Source organism: Chlorocebus sabaeus, chromosome 20, assembly GCF_047675955.1.
Source record: "Chlorocebus sabaeus isolate Y175 chromosome 20, mChlSab1.0.hap1, whole genome shotgun sequence".
In the NCBI taxonomy this organism is placed as follows: Eukaryota; Metazoa; Chordata; class Mammalia; order Primates; family Cercopithecidae; genus Chlorocebus; species Chlorocebus sabaeus.
Genome location: NC_132923.1, coordinates 5,014,659 through 5,038,035, shown reverse-complemented (window position 1 = coordinate 5,038,035; position 23,377 = coordinate 5,014,659). Strand labels below are relative to the sequence as shown.

Genomic DNA, 23,377 nt, shown 5'->3' with positions numbered 1-23,377 from the left:
ATTCAGTGTTTGGTTTTCTGTCCTTGTGATAGTTTGCTCAGAATGATGGTTTCCAGATTCATCCATGTCCTTGCAAAGGCATGAACTCATCCTTTTTTATGACTGCATAGTATTCCATGGTGTATAGGTGCCACATTTTCTTAATCCAGTCTATCATTGATGGACATTTGGGTTAGTTCCAATCTTTGCTATCGTGAGTAGTGCCACAATAAACATATGTGTGCATGTGTATTTATAGTAGCATGATTTATAATCCTTTGGGTATATACCCAGTAATGGGATCACTGGGTCAAATGGTATTTCTAGTTTTAGATCCTTAAGGAATTGCCACACCGTCTTCCACAATGGTTGAACTAATTTACACTCCAACCAACAGTGTAAAAGTATTCCTATTTCTTCACATCCTCTCAAGCATTATTTTTCCTGACTTTTCAATGATCACCATTCTAACTGGTGTGAGATAGTATCTCATTGTGATTTTGATTTGCATTTCTCTGATGACCAGTGATTATGAGCATTTTTTCATGTGTCTATTGGCTGCATAGATGTCTTCTTTTGAGAAGTGTCTGTTCATATCGTTTTCCCACTTTTTGATGGTTTTTTTTTTCTTGTAAATTTGTTTGAGTTCTGTATACATTCTGGATATTAGCCCTTTGTCAGATGGGTAGATTGCAAAAATCTCCTCCCATTCTGTAGGTTGCCTGTTCACTCTGGTGGTAGTTTCTTTTGCCATGCAAAAGCTCTTTAGTTTCATTAGATCCCATTTCTCAATTTTGGCTTTTGTTGCCATTGCTTTTGGTGTTTCAGACATGAAGTCTTTGCCCATGCCTATGTCCTGAATGGTATTGTCTAGGTTTTCTTCTAGGGTTTTTATGGTTATAGGTCTAACATTTAAGTCTTTAATCCATCTTGAATTAATTTTTGTATAAGGTGTAAGGAAGGGATCCAGTTTCAGCTTTCCACTTATAGCTAGCCAGTTTTCCCAGCACCATTTATTAAATAGGGAGTCCTTTCCCTATTTCTTGTTTTTGTCAGGTTTGTCAAAGATCAGATGGCTGTAGATGTGTGGTGTTATTTCTGACGACTCTGTTCTGTTCCACTGGTCTATAAATCTGTTTTGGTACCAGTACCATGCTCTTCTGGTTACTGTAGTTTCATAGTATAGTTTGAAGTGAGGTAGCATGATGCCTCCAGCTTTGTTCTTTATGCTTAGGATTGTCTTGGCTATGCAGTCTCTTTTTTGGTTCCATATGAACTTTAAAGTAGTTTTTCCCAATTCTGTGAAGAAAGTCATTGGTAGCTTAATGGGGATGGCATTGAATCAGTAAATTACCTTGGGCAGTATGGCCATTTTCACGATATTGATTCTTCCTATCTATGAGCATGGAATGTTCTTCCATTTGTTTGTGTCCTCTTTTATTTCATTGAGCAGTGGTTTGTAGTTCTCCTTGAAGATGTCCTTCACATCCCTTATAAGGTGGATTTCTTTTATTCTCTTTGTAGCAATTGGGAATGTGAGTTCACTCATAATTTGACTGTCTGTTTATCTGTTACTGGTGTATAGGAAGCTTGTGGTTTTGCACATTGATTTTGTATCCTGAGACTTTGCTGAAGTTGCTTATCAGCTTAAGGAGATTTTGGGCTGAGATGATGGGGTTTTCTAAATATACAGTCACATCATCTGTAAACAGGGACAATTTGACTTCCTCTTTTCCTAATTGAATACCCTTTATTTCTTTCTCTTGCCTGATTTCCCTGGCCAGAACTTCCAGCTCTATGTTGAATAGGAGTGGTGAAAGAGTGCATCCTTGTCTTGTGCCGGCTTTCAAAGAGAATGCTTCCAGTTTTCCCCATTAAGTATTATATTGGCTGTGTGTTTGTCATAAATAGCTCTTAGTATTTTGAGATACGTTCCAGCAATACCTAGTGTATTGGGAGTTTTTAGCATGAAGGGCTGTTGAATTTTGTCAAAGGCCTTTTCTGTATCTTTTGAGATAATCATGTTTTTGTTGTTGTTGTTGTTAGTTCTGTTTATGTGATGGATTACGTTTATTAATTTGCATATGTTGAACCAGCCTTACATCTCAGGGATGAAGCCGACTTGATCGTGGTGGATAAGATTTTTGCTGTGCTGCTGGATTTGGTTTGCCAGTATTTTACTGAAGATTTTCGCATCAATGTTCATCAGGGACATTGGTCTAAAATTCTCTTTCTTTGTGTGTGTGTCTCTGCCAGGCTTTTATCAAGATTATGCTGGCCTTAAAAAATGAGTTAGGGAGGGTTCCCTCTTTTTCTCTTGATTGGAATTGTTTCAGAAGGAATGGTACCAGTTCCTCTTTGTACCTCTGGTAGAATTCTGCTGTGAATCCGTCTGGTCCTGGACTGTTTTTGGTTGGTAGACTATTAATTACTGCCTCAATTTCAGAGCCTCTTATTGGTCTATTCAGAGATTCAACTTCTTCCTGGTTTAGTCTTGGGAGGGTGTATGTGTCCAGGAATTTATCCATTTCTTCTAGATCTTCTAGTTCCTTTGTGTAGAGATGTTTATAGTAATCTCTGATGGCAGTTTGTATTTTTGTGGGATTGGTGGTGATATCCCCTTTATTATTTTTTATTGCATCTATTTGATTCTTCTCTCTTTTCTTCTTTATTAGTCTTGCTAGCAGTCTATGAATTTTGTTGATCTTTTCAAAAAACCAACTCCTGGATTCATTGATGTTTTGAAGGTCTTTTTTTGTGTGTGTGTCTCTATCTCATTCAGGTCTGCTCTGATTTCAGTTATTTCTTGCGTTCTGCTGGCTTTTGAATGTGTTTGTTCTTGCTTCTCTAGTTCTTTTTTTTTTTTTTTTTTTTTTTTGAGACGGAGTCTCGCTCTGTCGCCCAGGCTGGAGTGCAGTGGCCGGATCTCAGCTCACTTCAAGCTCCGCCTCCCGGGTTCACGCCATTCTCCTGCCTCAGCCTCCCGAGTAGCTGGGACTACAGGCGCCCGCCCGGCTAGTTTTTTGTATTTTTTTAGTAGAGATGGGGTTTCACCGTGTTAGCCAGGATGGTCTCGATCTCCCGACCTCGTGATCCGCCCGTCTCGGCCTCCCAAAGTGCTGGGATTACAGGCTTGAGCCACCGCGCCCAGCCGCTTCTCTAGTTCTTTTAGTTGTGAGGTTAGGGTGTCGATTTTAGATCTTTCCTGCTTTATCTCGTGAGCATTCCGTGCTATACATTTCCCTCTACACACTGCTTTAAATGTGTCCCCGAGATTCTGGTACATTGTTTCTTTGTTCTTGTTGGTTTCAAAGAACATCTTTATTTCTGTCTTCATTTTATTATTTACTCAGTAGTCATTCAGGAGCAGGTTGTTCAGTTTCCATGTAGTTGTGTGGCTTTCATTGAATTTCTTAATCCTGAGTTCTAATTTGATTGCACTGTGGTCTGAGAGTTGTGATTTCTGTTCTTTTACATTTGCTGAGGAGTGTTTTACTTCCAATTATGTGGTCAATTTTAGAATAAATGCGATATTGTGCTGAGAAGAATGTATACACTGTTGATTTGTGGTAGAGAGTTCTGTAGACGTCTATTAGGTCTGCTTGGTGCAGAGCTGAGTTCAAGTCCTGGATATCCTTGTTAACCTTCTCTCTTGTTGATCTGTCTGATTTTGACAGTGGAGTGTTAAATTCTCCCATTATTATTGTGCGGTAGTCTAAGTCTCTTTGTAGGTCTGCAAAGACTCACTTTATAAATCTGGGTGCTCATGTATTGGGTGCATATATATTTAGGATAGCTCTTTTTGAATTGATTCCTTGTAATGGCCTTCTTTGTCTCTCTCTTCTTCTATTTCTTTTTTCTTTTCTTTTTTTTTTTTTAAACAGAGTCTCACTCTGTCACCCCGGCTGGAGTGCAGTGGTGCGATCTCAGCTCACTGCGAGATCCACCACCTGTGTTCACACCATTCTCCTGCTTCAGCCTCTTGAGTAGCTGGGACTACAGGTGCCCATCACCATGCCTAGCTAATTTTTTGTATTTTTAGTAGATACAGGGTTTCACCATGTTAGCCAGGATGGTCTTCATCTCCTGACCTTGTGATCTGCCTGCCTCAGCCTCCCAAAGTGCTGGGATTACAGGCCTGAGCCACTGTGCCTTTGTCTCTTTTGATCTTTGCTTTTTTAAAGCCTGTTTTATCAGAGACTAAGATTGTAACCTCTTTTTATTTTTTTTCTTTCCATTTGCTTGGTAGATCCTCCTCCATCCCTTTATTTTGAGCCTATGTGTGTCTCTGCACGTGAGATGGGTCTACTGAATACAGCACACTGATGGGTCTTGACTCTTTATTCAATTTGCCCATCTGTGTCTTTTAATTGGGACATTTAGCCCATTTACATTTAAGGTTAATATTCAGTGTGAATTTGATCCTGTCATTATGATGTTAGCTGGTTATTTTGCCCATTAATTGATGCAGTTTCTTCCTAGCATCAGTGCTCTTTAAAATTTGGCATGTTTTTGGAGTGGCTGGTACCAGGTGTTTAGTGCTTCCTTCAGGAGCTCTCGTAAGGCAGGCCTGGTGGTGACAATATCTCTCAGCATTTGCTTGTCTGTAAAGGATTTTATTTCTCCTTCACTTATGAAGCTTAGTTTGGCTAGATATGAAATTCTGGGTTGAAAATTCTTTTGTTAAAGAATGTTGAATATTGGCCCCCACTCTCTTCTGGCTTATAATGTTTCTGCCGAGAGATCTGCTGTTAGTCTGATGGGCTTCCCTTTGTGGGTAACCCTACCTTTCTCTCTGGCTGCCCTTAACATATTTTCCTTCATTTGAACTTTGGTGAATCTAGCAATTATGTGTCTTGGAGTTGCTCTTCTCGAGGAGTATCTTTGTGGTGTTCTCTGTATTTCCTGAATTTGAATATTGGCCTGCGTTGCTAGGTTGGAGAAGTTCTCCTGGATAATATCCTGAAGAGTGTTTTCCCACTTGGTTCCATTCTCCCCGTCACTTTCAGGTATACCAATCAAACATAGATTTGGTCTTTTCACATAGTCCCACATATGCAGAATTCACCCATCTTTTGCGTCAGTCACGCTGGGAGCTGCAGACTGGAGCTGTTCCTATTAAGCCATCTTGGGGGATGTCGCAATTTTCAACACATTAAAAAAACCAAAATCATACCAACCACAATCTTGCATCACAGCACAACAAAAATAGAAATCAAGATCAAGAAGAGCTCTCAAAAACTACACTATTAAATAGCAATTAAACAACTTCTGGTCCTGAAAGACTTCTGGATAAACAATGAAGTCAGAAATCAAGAAATTGTTCTAACAAATGAAAACAAAGATACTACATGCCAGAATCTCTGAGACAGAACTAAAACAGAGTTAAGAGGAAAGTTTATAGCACTAAATGCCCATATCAAAAAGTTAGAAAGATCTCAAATCAGTAACGTAATCTCACATCTAAAGGAACCAGAAAAATAAGGGGGGGGGGGGGGAACCAAAACCCAACGCTAGTAGAAGATAAGAAATAACCAAATTCAGAGCTGAACTAAATAAAACTGAGACATGAAAACTATATAGAAGATAAACAAAACAAAAAATTGGTTATTTGAAGGAATAAATAAAATTGGTAGACCACAGGCTGGAATAATACAGGAAAAAAAGGAGAAAAAATCCACATAAACACAATCAGAAATGACGAAGGGGGCATATAAATATGAAAACCAGTGAGAGACTGTTATGACCACCTGTAGGCACATAAACTAGAAAACCTAGAAAAAATGGATAAGTTATTGAAAATATGCATTCCCAAAATTGAACCAGGAAGGAATTGAAACCCTGAACAGATCAATAATGAGTTCCAAAGTTGAATCAGTAATAAAAATGTTGCCAATCAGAAAAAGCCCGGGAGCAGAGAGATCTACGGTTGAATTCTAACAGATGTATAAGGAAAAGCTGGTACCAATTCTTTGAAAACTATTCTAAAAAATTGAGGGGGAGTGATTCTTCCCTAACTAATTCTATGAGAATCATTGTGATATCAAAACCCAGTAGAGACACAGTAAAAAAATAAAACATCAGGCCAATTTCCCTGAAAAATATATATGCAAAAATCCTCAACAAAATATTAGCAAAGTAAATCCAGGAGCATATCAAAAAGCATTATCAAGTAGGCTTTATCCCTGGGACACAAGGTTGGTTCAACATACACAAATCAGTAAATGATTCATCACATAAGCAGAACTAAAAACAAAAACCACATGACTATCTCAACAGATGTAGAAAAGGTTTTTGATAAAATTCAACATCTCTTCAGGTTAAAAACCCTCAAGAAACTAAGCATTAAAGGATCATACCTCAAAACTATTAGAGGCATCTATGACAAACCCACTGCCAACATCATACTGAATAAAAAAATGCTTGAAGTATTCCCTGTGAAAACCAGAACAAGGCAGTGATGTCCACTCTCACCACTGCTATTCAACATAATACTGGAAGTCCTAGCCAGAGCAATCAGGAAAGAGAAAGAAATAAAAGGCATTCAAATAAAAAGAGAGGAAGCTTCAAGGTATAAAATCAATGTACAAGAATCAGTTGCATTTCTATATACCAATAAAGTCCAAACTGAGAGCTAAATCAAGAACACAATCACATTCACTATAATCACAAAAAGAATAAAATACTTAGGAATATAGCTAACCAGGAAAGTGAAAGATCTCTACAACAAGAATTATGAAACACTGCTAAAAAAATCAGAGGTGATACAACCAAATGTAAAAATATTTCATGCTCATGGATTGAAAGAATTAATGTTGCTAAAATTATCATATTGCTGAAAGCAATTCAGAGATTCAGAGCTATTCCTATCAAAGTACCAATGACATTTTTTCACAGAATTTGAGAAAACTATTCTAAAATTCATACGGAATCAAAAAAGAGTCTGAACAGCCAAAGCAATCTTAAGAAAAAAGAACAAAGCTGGAAGCACCACACTATCTGACTTCAAACTATAGTACATGGCTACAGTAACCAAACAGCATGGTACTAGCAGAAAAACAGACACGTAGACCAATGAACAGGTTAGAGAACCCAGAAACAAAGCTGCACACCTTATAACCATCTGATTTTTGACAATGTCAACAGTAAGAAGCAATGGGGTGAAGACTCCCTACTCAATAAATGGTGCTGGGCTAACTGGCCAGCCATATGCAGGACATTGAAAATTGACCTCTTCCTTTCACCACATACAAAAGTTAACTCAAGATGGATTAAAGACTTAAATGTAAAACCTGAAACTACAGAAACCTTAGAAGAAAACCTATGAAATTTCATTCTACACATAGGCCCTAGCAACAATTTCATGATGAAAACTTCAAAAGAAACTGCAATGAAAACAAAAATTAAATGGAACTTAATTAAACTAAAGAGCTTCTGCACAGCAAACGAAATTTTCAACAGAGTAAACAGACAACTTATAGAATAGAAGAAAATACTTGCAAACTATGCATCTGACAAAGGTCTAATACCCAGCATCGATAAGGAACTTAAATTAACAAGCAAAAAAACACAATCTCATTAAAAAACAGGCAAAGACCATCAACAGACACTTCTCAAAAGAAGACATACACATAGCCAACAAGCATATTTGAAAATGCTCAACATCACTAATCATAAGAGAAATGCAAATCAAAACCACAATGAGATGTCATCTCACACCACTCAGAATGGCTATTATTAAAATGTCAAAAAAGAACAGATGCTAGCAAGGTTGCAGAGAAAAGAGAATACTTACACTCTGCTGGTGGGAATGTAAATTAGTTCAGCAACTGTGAAGCGCAGTTTGGAGATTTCTCAAAGAACTTAAAACAGAACTTAAAAACTACCTATGGCTACTATGCTAATTACCTGTGTGACAAAACATTCCGTACACCAAACCCCCACAACGTGCAATTTACCCATTTAACAAACCTTCACATGTAGCTGCCGAACCTAAAATAAGAGTTGAAAAAAAATAATTTTTTAAAATCTATCTACTGTTTAATGGGCATGTAGTATATTTCCAGCTTGAAACTTTTTAAATAAAATCTATTTTTTTAAATGTGTTTTTTTGTTCATTTGCTTGTGTTTAGTTCAGGTTGGAATAATTCAAACGGGGGTGAAGTAATATCTCATTGTGGTTTTGATTTGCATTTCCCTACTGATTAGTCATGTTGAGCATATTATATTTACCTATTGGTCATTTGTATGCCTTCTTTTGAGAATTGTCTAATCAGGTCTTTTGCCCTTTAAAATTTAAATAACTTACTTTTTGCCACTGAATTGTTTGAGTTCCTTATATATTCTGGATATTAATCCCTTTGGATACATAATTTGCAGATATTTTCTACCACTCTGTAACTTATTTCCTTTGCTGTGCAGAGCTTCTTAGTTTGATAAAATTTCATTTGTCTAGTTTGTTTTTTGTTACCAGTGCTTTTGAGGTCTTATCCAAAATCCTTTCCCAGACCAACATGAAGCATTCCCCTATATTTTCTTCATGTGGTTTCACAATTTTGGGTCTTACATTTAAGTCTTTAACCCATCTTCATTTGATTTTGTATATGGTGAGATATAGGGCTCTAGTTTTGTTCTTCTGCATGTAGATATTCATTTTTTCCCAGCGCTATTAATTGAAGAGACTGTTCTGTCCCCAGTGTGTGTCTTGGCACTTTTGTTAAAAATCAGTTGGCTGTAAAGGCAGAGATTCATTTCTGGTTTATATATTCTGTTCCACTGATCTACGTATCTGTTTTTATACCAGTACCATGCTGTTTTGGTTACTACAGTTTTGTAGTATCTTTTGAAATCAGGTAGTGTGATTTCTACAGATTTGCCCTTTTTTTGCTCAAGATTACTTTGGCTTTTGGGGTCTTTGGTGGTTCAACATTAATTTAGAATCATCTTTTCTATTTCTATGAAGTGTGTCATTGGTATTTTGATAGAAATTACATTGAATCTGTAGATTGCTTTGGGTAGCATGGACATTTTAACCATGTCAATTATTTCAATCTGTGAACATAAAATATATGATTTGGCCCTGTGTCCCCACCCAAATCTCATCTTGTAGCCCCCATAATTCCCATGTGTTGTGGGAGGGACCTGGTGGGAGATAACTGAATCATGGGGACAAGTCTTTCCTGTGCTGTTCTCATGTTAGTGAATGAGTCTCATGAGATATGATAGTCTTAAAAACAGGAGTGTCCATGCATAAGCTCTCTTCTCTCTTGCCGCTGCCATGAAAGAAGTGCCTTTCACCTTCTGGCATGATTGTGAGGTCTCCCCAGCTATGTGGAACTGTGAGTCTAATAAACCTCTTTCTTTTGTAAATTGTCTAGTCTCAGATATGTCTTTATTAGCAGGATGAAAATGGACTCGTACAAAACACTTTTCCAATAATTTCTGTCCTTTTCAATTTCTTTCATCAGCGTTTTATAGATTTTTTTTGTAGTTTTTACCTCCTTTGTTACATTTATTCTTAAGTATCTTATATTTTGTAGCTATTGTACATGGAATTGTTTTCTTGATTTATTTTTCAGATATTTTGATGTTGTTGAATGGAAATATTACAGATTTTTGTATATGCATTTTATATCCTGAAATTGTACTGAATTTATTAGTGCTCATGGCTTTTTGATGAAGTAATTAGTATTTTATGTATATAAAGTTGTGGCATCTGTAAACAGGGATAATTTGACTTCCTTCTTTTTAATTGTATGCCTTATATTTCTTTCTCTTGCCTAATTGCCCTGGCTAGGAGTTCCAGTACAATGTTGACTAGAAGTAGTGAAAGTGGGCATCCTTGCTTAGTTCCAGATTTTAGAGAAAATTCTTTCATCTTTTCCCCATTTTGTTTTATATTAGCTGTGGGTTTCTCATATGTGGCTTTTATTGTGTTTAGGTATGTTCCTTATATACCTAATTTGTTGATAACTTTTATCATGGTGGGGTGTTGAATTCTATCAAATGCTTTCTCTGTTTCTATTGAAATGATTATGTGGTCTTGTCCTTTATTCTATTAATGTGATGCAGTACATTTATTGATTCGAATACTTTGAATCATCCTTGTATCCCTGGAATGAATGCCACTTGATTATAATGACTGATCTTTTAAATATTCTGTTAAATTTAGTTTGCTAACATTTTCTTGAGGATTTTTGAATCCATTTTATTAGGGATATGGGCCTGTAGTTTTTCTTATTTTATTTTATTTTTTTGAGAAAGGGTTTCACTCTGTCCCCCAGGCTGGAGTGCAGTGGCACAATCACATCTCACCACAGCCTCAACCCCTGGGCTTGGGTGATCCTCCAACCTCAGTCTCCTGAGTAGCTAGGACTACAGGCGCCCACCATCATGTTTCATTAATATTTGTACTTTTTTTTAGAGACAAGGTTTCACCAGGTTGACAGGCTGGTCTTGAACTCCTGGGCTCAAGTGATCCACCCTCCTTGGCCTCCCAAAGTGCTAGGATTACAGGCATGAGCCACCACTTCTGTCCTGTAGTTTTCTTTTTTGTTTTTGATGTATCATCTAGTTTTTATGTCAGGTTAATGAATGTTAGTCTCAAATAATAAGTCTGGACAAATTTACCCTTATCCACTTTTTGGGGGATAGTTTGAGAAGAATAGGCATTAGTTATTTGTAAAATATTTGGTAGAATTCAGCATCAAGGTCGTCAGCTCCTGTGCTTTCTTTAATGGGAGACTTTAAACTATTGTTTCGATCTTGTTACTCATTATTGGCCTGTTCGAATTTTCTGTTTCTTCATGATTCAATCTTGTGGTTGTATGAGTCCAGGCATTTATCTATTTCTTCTAAGTTTTACAATTTGCTTTCATATAGTTGTTCATAATGGTCTCTTATGATCCTTTGTATTTATATTATTTGTAATGTCTCCTTTTACATCTCTGATTTCATTTTTTTGATTCCTCTCTTTTTTCTTAATTTGTCTAGTTAAAAGTTTGTCAGGTTTTGTTTTTGTTTTTGATTTTTGAGACAGAGTCTAGCTCCGTTGTCCAGGTTGGAGTGCAGTGGCACAATCTTGGCTCACTGCAACCTCTGCCTCCCAGGCTCAAGTGATTCTCCTGATTCAGCCTCCCTAGTAGCTGGGATTACAGGGCCCTGCCACCACACTCAGCTAATTTTTGTATTTTTAGTAGAGATGGGGTTTCACCATATTGGTCAGGCTGGTCTCGAACCCTAATAAGTGATCCACCCTCCTTGGCCTCCCAAAGTGCTGGGATTACAGTTGTGAGCTGCTGTGCCTGGCCAGGTTTTTTATCTTTTGAAAAAGTCAACTCTTCTTTTGTTATTCTTTCGTGTTGTTTTTTAAGGCTCTATTTCATTTATTTCTGTTTTTACATTTATCGTTGCTTCTCTTCTACTAGTTTTGGCTTGATGTTGTTTTTCTTGTTCCTTAAGGTGTAACATGAGGTTATCTGAAATCTTTCTACTTTTTAAATGTAAGCCTTTATTGCTCTATGCTTCCCTCTTAGAAATGGTTTTGTTATATTCCATAGGTTTTTGTGTGTTGTGTTCCCATTTCCATTTTTCTCAAGAAATATTAAAATTTTCTTTTTGAATCTTTTTTTCACTGAACTACTGGTTGTTCAGGTGTATGTTGTCTAATTTCCATGTGTTTGTACAGTTTCCAAAGTTCCTGCTCCTATTGATTTCTAGTTCTATACCACTATTGTTGGAAAAACATTTTTTGATTTTTAATTTTTGAATTTGTTAAGACTTTTACTGTGGCTTAACATAAGATATATCCTGGAGAATGTTCCATGTACTGTGGAGAAGAATGTGTATTCTGCAACTTCTGGATAGAATGTTCTTTAAACATCTATTAGATTCATTCGGTCAGGAATTCAGTTTAACTCTCATTTTTATTGATATTCTGTCTGGATGACCTGTTTATCACTGAAGATAGGATGTTCAAGTCTTACACCATTATTGTATTATACTCTATCTCTCCCCATAGGCCTATTAGCATTTGCTTTATATATTTCTACGTCCAATTGTTGGGTACATATATATTTATAATTGTTATATTCTCTTTCTGTATTGACCCCTGTATCAGTATGCAATTAGCATAGTTGTCTCTTTTTACAGTTTTTTTTTTTTTTGGCTTAAAGCCTATTATGTCTGATATGAGTACAGCTACTTCTGCTCCATTTTGCTTTCGATTTGCATGGAATATCTTTTTTTATCCCTTCACTTTCAGTCTATTTGTGTTCTTCTGGGTGAAGTGAGGCTCTTATAGGCAGCATATAGTTGAGTCTTTTAAAAAAATAAATTTGGCTACTGTATGTTGTTTAATAGGAAAATTTAATCCATTTACATTCAAGGTAACTACCAATAGGTAAGGACGTACTACTGACATTTTATTACTTCTTTCCTAGTTATTTTGTAGATCCTTTTTTTTTTTTTTTTTTTTTTTTGAGACGGAGTCTCGCTCTGTCGCCCAGGTTGGAGTGCAGTGGCCGGATCTCAGCTCACTGCAAGCTCCGCCTCCTGGGTTTATGCCATTCTCCTGCCTCAGCCTCCCAAGTAGCTGGGACTACAGGCACCCGCCACCTTGCCCGGCTAGTTTTTTTTGTATTTTTTAGTAGAGACGGGGTTTCACTGGGTTAGCCAGGATGGTCTCGATCTCCTGACCTTGTGATCTGCCTGTCTCGGCCTCCCAAAGTGCTGGCATTACAGGCTTGAGCCACCGTGCCCGGCCCTTCCTTCTTTTCTACCACTCTTGCTATATCCTTTTGTGGGTAAGTGACATTCTCCAGTATTATGTTTTGATTCCCTGCTTTTTATCTTTAGTGTATGTATTATAGGTTTTACTTTGTGGTTATCACGCAGCTTTGAAATACATATTTTGTTTATACCGAGTTGTTTTATTTTGTTTTAAAATTTCCTACTTTTATTTTAAGTCCAGGGGTACATGTCCAGGATGTATAGGCTTATTGCATAGGAAAACGTGTGCCATGGTGGTTTACTGCACAGATCATCCCATCACCCAGGTATCAACCCCAGCATCCATTAGCTATTCTTCCTGATCTTCTCCCTCCTCTCATCCACCACACTCAGGCCCCAGTGTGTGTTGCTCCCCACTATGTGTCCGTATGTAACAAGTTATTTTAAGCTAATAAGAACTTAACTTTGATCAGAAAAGAAAGGAAACAGAAGATGGCCGAATAAGAACAGCTCCAGTCTCCAGCTCCCAGCACAAGCGAAACAGAAGATGGGTGATTTCTGCATTTTCAACTGAGGTACCGGGTTCATCTCACTGGGGAGTGCCAGACAATTGGTGCCGGTCCATGGGTGCAGCCCGACCAGCGAGAGCTGAAGCAGGGCGAGGCATCACCTCGCCTAGGAAGCACAAGGGGGAAGGGAATCCCTTTTCCTAGCCAAGGGAAACTGAGACACACAACACCTGGAAAATTGGGTAACTCCCACCCTAATACTAGGCTTTACCAAGGGTCCTAGCAAATGGCACACCAGGAGATTATATCCCACACCTGGCTGGGAGGGTCCCACGCCCACGGAGCCTCCCTCATTGCTAGCACAGCAGTCTGCCATCTAATTGCAAGGCAGCAGCAAGACTGGGGGATGGGCGCCCACCATTGCTGAGACTTAAGTAGGTAAACAAAGCCGCTGGGAAGCTTGAACTGGTTGGAGCCCACCGCAGCTCAAGGAGGCCTGCCTGTCTCTGTAGACTCCACCTCTGGGGGACAAGGCATAGCTAAACAACAACAACAAAAAGCAGCAGAAACCTCTGCAGATGCAAACAACCCTGTCTGACAGCTTTGAAGAGAGCAGTGGATCTCCCAACACGGAGGTTGAGATCTGAGAACGGATAGACTGCCGGCTCAAGTCGGTCCTTGACCCCTAAGTAGCCTAACTGGGAGACATCCCCCACTAGGGGCAGACTGACACCACACACCTCACACGGCAGGGTACACCCCTGAGAGTAAGCTTCCAAAGCAAGAATCAGACAGGTACACTCGATGTTCAGCAATATTCTATCTTCTGCAGCCTCTATTGCTGATACCCAGGCAAACAGCATCTGGAGCGGACCTCAAGCAATCTCCAACAGACCTACAGCTGAGGGTCCTGACTGTTAGAACGAAAACTAACAAACAGGAAGGACACCCACACCAAAATCCCAACAGTATATCACCATCATCAAAGATCAGAGGCAGATAAAACCACAAAGATGGGGAAAAAGCAGGGCAGAAAAGCTGGAAATTCAAAAAATAAGAGCGCATCTCCCCCTCCAAAGGAATGCAGCTCATCACCAGCAATGGATCAAAAGCAGGATGGAGAATGACTTTGACAAGTTGAGAGAAGGCAGCTTCAGTCCATCAAACTTCTCAGAGCTAAAGGAGGAATTATGTACCCAGCGCAAAGAAACTAAAAATCTTGAAAAAAGAATGGAAGAATGGATAGCTAGAATAATCAATGCAGAGAAGGCCATAAATGAACTGATAGAGATAAAAACCAAGACATGAGAAATACGTGACAAATGCACAAGCTTCAGTAACCGAATCGATCAACTTGAAGAAAGAGTATCGGCGATTGAGGATCAAATGAATGAAATGAAGCAAGAAGAGAAGTCTAAAGAAAAAAGAGGAAAAAGATATGAACAAAGCCTTCAAGAAGGCTTATTTGCCTTCATTGAGGCAATAATTAATAGCCTGCCAACCAAAGAGAGTCCAGGAACAGATGGATTCACAGCTGAATTCTACCAGAGGAGAATTCGGTAGAACTCCTCCTACAAGGAGGAGCTGGTACCATTCCTTCTGAAACTATTCCAATCAATAGAAAAAGAGGGAATCCTTCCTAACTCATTTTATGAGGCCAACATCATCCTGATACCAAAGCCTGGCAGAGATACAACAAAAAAAGAGAATTTTAGACCAATATCCCTGATGAACGTCAATGCAAAAATCCTCAATAAAATACTGGCAAACTGAATCCAGCAGCACATCAAAAAGCTTATCCACCATGATCAAGTGGGCTTCATCCTTGGGATGCGAGACTGGTTCAACATACGCAAATCAATAAATGTAATCCAGCATATAAACAGAACCAAACACAAAAATCACATGATTATCTCAATAGATGCAGAAAAGGGCCTTTGACAAAATTCAACAGCCCTTCATGCTAAAAACTCTCAATAAATTCTGTATTGATGGAATATATAGCAAAATAATAAGAGCTATTTATGACAGATCCACAGCCAATATCATACTGAATGGGCAAAAACTGGAAAAATTCCCTTTGAAAACTGGCACAAGACAGGGATGCCCTCTCTCACCTCTCCTATTCAACATAGTGTTGGAAGTTCTGGCTAGGGCAATCAGGCAAGAGAAAGAAATCAAGGGGATTCAGTTAGGAAAAGAAGAACTCAAATTGTCCCTCTTTGCAGATGACATGATTGTATATTTAGAAAACACCATTGTCTCAGCCCAAAATCTCCTTAAGCTGATAAGCAACTTCAGCAAAGTCTCAGGATACAAAATTAATGTGCAAAAATCACAAGCATTCTTATACACCAGTAACAGACAAACAGAGAGCCAAATCATGAATGAACTCCCATTCACAATAGCTTCAAAGAGAATAAAATACCTAGGAATCCAACTTACAAGAGATATAAAGGACCTCTTCAAGGAGAACTACAAACCACTGCTCAGTGAAATAAAAGAGGACATAAACAAATGGAAGAACATACCATGCTCATGGATAGGAAGAATCAATATCGTGAAAATGGCCATACTGCCCAAGGTAATTTATAGATTCAATGCCATCCCCATCAAGCTACCAATGAGTTTCTTCACAGAATTGGAAAAAACTACTTTAAAGTTCATATGGAACCAAAAAAGACCAAAAAGACCAAGACAACCCTAAGCCAAAAGAACAAAGCTGGAGGCATCACGCTACCTGACTTCAAACTATACTACAATGCTACAGTAACCAAAACAGCATGGTACTGGTACCAAAACAGAGATATAGACCAATGGAACAGAACAGAGTCCTCAGAAATAATACTACACATCTACAGTCATCTGATCTTTGACAAACTGACAAAAACAAGAAATGGGGAAAGGATTCCCTATTTAATAAATGGTGCTGGGAAAATTGGCTAGCCATAAGTAGGAAGCTGAAACTGGATCCTTTCCTTACTCCTTATACGAAAATTAATTCAAGATAGATTAGAGACTTAAATGTTAGACCTAAAACCATAAAAACCCTAGAAGAAAACCTAGGGAATACCATTCAGGACATAGGCATGGACAAGGACTTCATGTCTAAAACACCAAAAGCAATGGCAACAAATGCCAAAATTGACAAATGGGATCTCATTAAACTAAAGAGCTTCTGCACAGCAAGAGAAACTTCCATCAGAGTGAACAGGCAACCTACAGAATGGGAGAAAATTTTTGCAATGTACTCATCTGACAAAGGGATAATATCCAGAACCTATAAAGAACTCAAACAAATTTACAAGAAAAAAGCAAACAACCCCATCAAAAAGTGGGCAAAGGATATGAACAGACACTTCTCAAAAGAAGACATTCATACAGCCAACAGACACATGAAAAAATTCTCATCATCACTCGCTATCAGAGAAATGCAAATGAAAACCACGAGATACCATCTCACACTAGTTAGAATGGCAATCATTAAAAAATCAGGAAACAACAGGTGCTGGAGAGGATGTGGAGAAATTGGAACACTTTTACACTGTGGGTGGGACTGTAAACTAGTTCAACCATTGTGGAAAACAGTGTGGCGATTCCTCAAAGATCTAGAACTAGAAATACCATTTGACCCAGCCATCGCATTACTGTGGATATACCCAAAGGATTATAAGTCATGCTGCTATAAAGACACATGCACACGTATGTTTATTGCGGCACTATTCACAATAGCAAAGACTTGGAATCAACCCAAATGTCCATCAATGACAGACTGGATTAAGAAAATGTGGCACATATACACCATGGAATACTATGCAGCCATAAAAAAGGATGAGTTTGTGTCCTTTGTAGGGACATGGATGCAGCTGGAAACCATCATTCTCAGCAAACTATCTCAAGAACAGAAAAGCAAATACCGTATATTCTCACTCATAGGTGGGAATTGAACAATGAGATCACTTGGACACAGGAAGAGGAACATCACACACCAGGTCCTATTGTGGGGAGAGGTAGTGGGGAGGGATAGCATTAGGAGATATACCTAATGTAAATGACGAGTTAATGGGTGCAGCACACTAACATAGCACATGTATACATATGTCACAAACCTGCACATTGTGCACATGTACCCTAGAACTTAAAGTATAATTAAAAAAAAAAAAAAGAGCCCTTATCTGCCTGGGAAAGGGCAGAAAGCCCTGCTGCGTTCAGGCACAGGTGAAAACCCTAAAGTAATTGAAGTCTTGTTATGGATATCTTGACAAATACTACCATCTGGTGTCAATAGTCAGTCCTCATTATCCAAAAATGTTATATTTGCTAATTTGTCTACTTGCCAAATTTTATGTGTAGCCCCTAGATATATATTCATAGCACTTTCACAATCATTCATGAACATGTGCAGAGAGGTACAAAATTTGAGCCCCTCAAAGAACATTTTTCTAAGGTAGAAAAAGGTGGTGCTCTGTCTTCATGTTCCAGCTCTCACACAGTAAACAAGCGTCCTTTTTGTAGTCTATATAGTGCCAACTTTTTCACGTTTTTGTGTTTTTGGTTGGTGATTTCACAATCTTAAATGGCTCCCAAGTGTAATGCTTAAGTGTTGTCTCATTTTCCTAAGCATAAGAAGGCTGTGACATGCCTTACAGGGAAAAATGTGTGTGTTAGACTTTGTTATAGTTACATGGTTGTTGACTATGAATTCAATGTTAATAAATCAACAGTGCAGTACATGCAGGAAAAGGGGAAGGAAATTCACCCATCTGCAGGTGAGGTTGCTTGGGAAAGTAACATCTATAATGCTATTCTGAAGCTATGGGAAAACAGTTACATTTGTGGATTCATGAAATGACAACCATTTTTTAAAGTATAGTGGACAGCAATGTTGTGAGACTGAAAACCAAAGAAATTTATGATCATGTTAACCAAGGTCAGCAATATACTAAAGACTTCTTAGATAGTGTTTTATGATATGGAAATACTGCTAATAATGAATTATAAATATATACAATATAAAATAAGACGTTTTTAAACAGAAACACACATAAAACAAGCTTATGTATTCATCAGTTAACAAAAATGTTGTGAAAAAGCTCACAAGAACCTAACACCTGTATTTCCCTGGGAACAATTGCTCAGTGCTCACGAATCCGGTGTTTGCAGCAACTGCACAGAATATAACGGTCGTGAATAATAAGAATGTGCAGTACGATATTACTTGCCTTGATCTCACTTCAATCTTGAGGAGCAACACTCTTGTTCCCTTTTTTGATCATTTTCTCTTCAGTGACACACTTGTACTACATCTCAGGCATCACCAGTATCAGTGTCTCACAAATTTTAGTGGACTTGTGAGTATCCTGTTGATTTTCCAAAATACAAATTATAATTCAGTAAATCTAAGGTGAGGCCCAAATTCTACCTTTCTAACAAGCTCTGATGTGAGAACTCTGCTGGTTGTCCCTGAACCACTGAATAGTAAAGATATAAATCCTGCCTTGCATACCTGCAACACTAATTTAACTCGAATAACTCTCTATAGTTGAATGATAGGAGTAGTAAGAGACAAAATTGTGTTTCTCCTCTGGAGCTCAGAGAACAAACTATAGAACTAGGAATGTGTAAAATTTCCTCCCACCAAGAAGGCTTTTAAACTGAAGAGTATCAAATGTCTCAACTACCTCAAAAGCACCAGGAAGGAAAAGAATAAGAAAAGACTACAAATTTGGCATAAATTCAACAAAAAGTTTTATCGAGAACATGTTTCATGAGAGCAAGATCCAACACCAGGGATGCATATATTCAAAACACACATACTTTGCATTGAAGGAGTAGAAAAATTAGGAGGAAAAGGGGGACCTAAATAGCTGCAACGAAGGAGAGGAAGTGAGGAGTACAGTTAGCAAAGTACGGCTGAAATGTGGTGGGAGTTCAGACCAGGAAGAGACCGCTTCCCACTTGTGAGTCAGGGAAGGCCCTCGGTAATAAGGGACATCTATAACAAGCCTGATGATCCATTAACAGTTGAACATGTGAAGATTGCTAGGATCCCATTCCATTTGGAGATAAAATTTGAATTTTAAATTCCCAGAACCCAGGTCAGAAAAACAAATCCTGCAAAACTAAATTGAGCTTATATTGACAAATGATCATTAATCAGAAACAAGCAAAAATGACAAAAGTTTTACAAGGAGAGTTGAGAGGACGTCATCACCACGATTTGTTCAGGTGTATTCTGAGCTGTTGGACTGCTGGTCTCTCACCCCAAAAGGAGAAGGGTGACAAGGAGGATCATGGTGTATCTTAACGGAAACTGGATGAAAACAGAGATAGAAGTCACTGTGAATAAGGTGGAGCTAAGAATTGAGGAGTAAGAGGGAAGGGGACTGGGGAGAGAAGAACTGAGGAGAGAGAAACAAAAAACAGGGGAAGACAAGCGGGGTAGGGACTAAGAGTAAGAAAGACACATGCAAAGAACTCACCAGCGTTTCCTGAACCAAAGCACAAGACCTATCAGAAGCAGCAAAGGCACTATCACCGCCAAGATGATCAAGCCCATGGAACTGTGATGTTCTGTGAAATTGGAGAGACACCAAGGATGTTATAATCTAACCCATTTTACCTCACCACTCCCTGTTTCACTGCATTCCCTTGGCTTCTTTTTTTCATTTGAGTATCCAACTTACCAATCTCTTTTCTTTTTTTGTTTTTCTCTCATCCCTGCTCAGAGATGGATTCTTCATCTTATCCTCAGCATCCTCCTGCATCTACAGTGCCCTCATTTTCAATACTTCCATTTCTTAGCTTACCTATTTTTATTCATGTTGGGGCTGTAATCCCTAAAATCCTAAAATTTTCAGCTTGCCCTCCCTCTATGCCTGAGGACTACCTCTTGGCATTTCCAGCTTGGGCCCCAGATCTTTCTCACCACAGTAGAGGATGATGTCCTTGCCCTCTAGACTGCTGTGCTTCACCCGACAGGACAGGCCAGCTGCCTCCCCAGCGGCCACCTCCAGGGTTGCTCGGAGATACCATGTCCCGTCAGCATTGGGCAGGATGTCCCCTCGCTGAGTGCCCTGTTGCTCCTGCTCACCCCGCATCCACTTCACCCACACAGGTTTTGGGTAGAATCCTGAGACGTGGCACACAAGCTGTAGATGGCCAGGTCCAGGACTGAGGTCATGGGACAGCCAGGCCTCGGGCTTCACTGCAAAGGACAGAAAACATATTCAAATACAGACTTGGAGTTTCATATCTCCACAGCAGTTTAGAAGTTTAGAGAGACACATCGTTCCCATTTCTCTTTTTTTTTTTTTTTTTTTTTTTTGAGACAGAGTATCACTCTGTCACTACGCAGCAGTGCAGTGGCATAATTATAATTATAGCACACTGTAACCTCAAACTCTTGGGCTCAAGCTATCCTCCTGCCTCAGCCTCTTAAGTAACTGGGACTACAGGTGTGTGCTACCATGACTGGCTACCTTATTTTTATTTTTTAGAGACAGGGGTCTCACTGTGTTGCTCAGGCTGGTCTGGGACTCCTGCCCTTAAGCGGTCCTCCAGCCTCAGCTTCCCAAAGCACTGGGATTAGAGATGGGAGCCACTGCACCCAGCCTTTCCCACTTCTGGGTGGCACTTCCTTATTCCAGATTGGAAGGGGATGGTGGAAGGATATGATTTTCAAATCAAAAGTTCTTGGAGGGAGGGTGCAGGACTGACCTTGCCTCTGGAGATGTGCCTTTCCTGCATCAAGAAGACCCAAGATGAAACGTGGGCAGGTGTCACTGAGGAGACTATGTGTTATGTCATTTTTATGCTGATTCTGATTGAGCATTTTGCAGAGACGCTTGGCCATATTCCCAGCCACTGGAGATGGCAACCATGAATTGTTCTGGAAGCTCATGAAATCTGATCCTTGATAAGCTAACCGAAGGAAGCTTCCTGAGAACTTTCCAGAGTGCAGTTCACAGCCTCCTGTCACCTGTATCTCAAAAGGATCTGGGGTTATGAAATATGGGAAAGAGGGAGAAAAAAAGATGAAATGAGTAGAAGCAAAGATTGTTGGAGTAGAAGCAAAGATTGCAGAAGCAGAAGGGGGAAGTTTGCAGGGTTTGACATAATGGAATAAAATTTGGTTTGGTCAGGGATTCAGAGAAAGAGGAATTGGTGGAAGCTGTCGGTGGAGGAAAAGATTAGTAACGTATGGAAAAGGGCAGATTGGTCAAAGAAAGTGATGTGAATGCTGTGGGTGAGGAAGGACTTGGTGTAAGAGAACTGGGGTTACAACAACTTAAGTTGAATGGAATGCAATGGGTTACAATTGAGTATATATAGAGAGACTGCTGAAGAGAATGAATGAGAAAGTGAGAAAGCTGAAGGTATCTGGTTGTAGGGCAGGAAAAAGGGTGGCCATAGGATACCTGTAACGAAAGGTAATAATACATAACCCTGCAGTCAATAAGAGAGGCGTTCATAAGTAGCAGAAGTGTTTGAAGAGTTAGCCTCTGGATAATAGCCCTTGCCCAAAAGTATGCAATTGCAGTTTTATGGTGGAAAGAATAGAATAAGATACAGAAGAGAGTCAGGCTGTTTCCTACAGGAATAAGAAACATTGAGACATCCCCTGTCTCCCACCTCCCTACTCCCCATGGAGGAAACTCACACTCAATCTGTAATTCACGGGAGTATCTATGCATTTCCTCAAGGAACCGATCACAGCGTATATGGAATAACATTTCCAGTTCCTTCCACTCCTCGTTGCTGAAGTTTCCCCTGGACCAGGGCCACAGGAAAATGATGGTGCTGGAATTTCTGTCCAAGGTGTGGGTCTGCAAATCACCCAGACAACCTGAGATCAGATTTTGTTTCCAGGAATGGTGGTAAAAAGATGCGATCTGGATGACATGGAAGGAGACAGGCTCCTTGAGCCCTGTGGCAAAAGAACAAATAGAATGGGGAGAAAGAAACTGAGAAAGAGAATGGAGAGAGGCCAGAGTGGGGGAACTCAGAATTTGGAGAAAAGGGGATCCATCATGGTCTTAGCAGACGTTTGCTTGCCACAGAGCCCCATGACTTATCAACCACCTTCTTCAGAGCTCGGGGACTTGGAGTCATGGACAGTCAGAATGGAACCAGCCTGGCACTCTCACTTTCCAGGTATATGCTAGGGAAAGCACACACACATACACACACACACACATACACACATGTGCACACACACAAACACACACACACACAGACCTTCATCTACCCAACTGGGCAGTTGTCAGAGTTCTTACCGTCTGCATTGCCACCACCTGGGAGAACAGCTAGCAATGGAAGTAGCAAAAACAGCATGTCATTTGCAGATGTTATTTCCTTCTCTCAGAAAAAATGGTCTTTGATTTCTGTTCCAAACAAACCTACCCCCACGATATCTCTATTCTGACTTCTTTCTGCAACCAACAGACAAACCTCCCCTGACTGCAACAAAGAAAATTCACTCCAAAAACCCTGAGATGCCTATTTAGTCTCTCATTTCCCTCTGGTTCTGACTCTCCTCTCTAGTTTTCAACTTCTCTCCTTGTCACCAACTTCCAACTTACTCACCTTCCCATAATTCAACTGCTATGGAACAAGTCTGACGTGGCATTGAAAAGCCACTTAACCACTAAGGACCTATTTTTTCCTCAATCATACAATAAGCATGAAACTAAATGGCTCCCAGAGTGCCGCCCAATGTTCCCATGTCCCTGCTGTTTTCGATCACTCTGTCCTTTTCAATATTTTCCCATGTATTTTCTTCCTGTCTCTTCACCCCCTTACTACATTCTCATTTCTGATTTAACATTGATTGATTTGCTTTGTCAGAGTCTCCTATGACTGCCCTGTGTGACAGTATAAACTAACACCTTTTCTCCATTATTCTTAGAGAAGGGCCAGTAACCATCACACACACACACACAAAACAAGAACACTAAAATATATAAAGAAAATTTCCTCTGTTTGATTTTCATTGATATACATTCACTCACCCAACAGACTCTCTCAGCATCTGCCTGGAGTCAAGCATCCTGGTACTTAAGAATATGCAGTGGTTGATAACACAATCACTTTATTGAAGGAGTTTTAACTCTACTTAGGGAGAAAAACACAAGAACTATAAATCTTGGTGTGCTGAG

At 39.3% G+C, this 23,377-nt stretch overlaps 1 protein-coding gene across 1 annotated transcript; it reads right to left on the bottom strand.

The window, feature by feature from the left end:
- Positions 1 to 18,935: 18,935 nt before the first annotated feature.
- On the bottom strand, positions 18,936 to 22,952 carry LOC119623483 (T-cell surface glycoprotein CD1a-like). Its single transcript, XM_073008092.1, has 6 exons — positions 22,496 to 22,952; positions 21,880 to 22,146; positions 20,937 to 21,215; positions 20,146 to 20,424; positions 19,700 to 19,790; positions 18,936 to 19,530 (listed from the first exon to the last, which is right to left on the bottom strand). Exons 1-6 carry the CDS (start codon positions 22,551 to 22,553, stop codon positions 19,521 to 19,523), a joined length of 984 nt encoding a protein of 327 aa, XP_072864193.1. The 5' UTR covers positions 22,554 to 22,952; the 3' UTR covers positions 18,936 to 19,520.
- Between the last annotated feature and the right edge of the window lie 425 nt (positions 22,953 to 23,377).

Bases quoted from the DNA above. Each gene is read 5' to 3' on its own strand.
- LOC119623483 (XM_073008092.1), bottom strand. From the start codon at position 22,553: ATGCTGTTTTTGCTACTTCCATTGCTAGCTGTTCTCCCAGGTGGTGGC. The intron at 22,147-22,495 runs GTAAGAACTCTG...CTTTTGCCACAG, and splicing joins AGGTGGTGGCAATGCAGACG to GGCTCAAGGAGCCTGTCTCC. The intron at 20,425-20,936 runs GTCAGTCCTGCA...TGTCCTTTGCAG, and splicing joins GGCACATCTCCAGAGGCAAG to TGAAGCCCGAGGCCTGGCTG.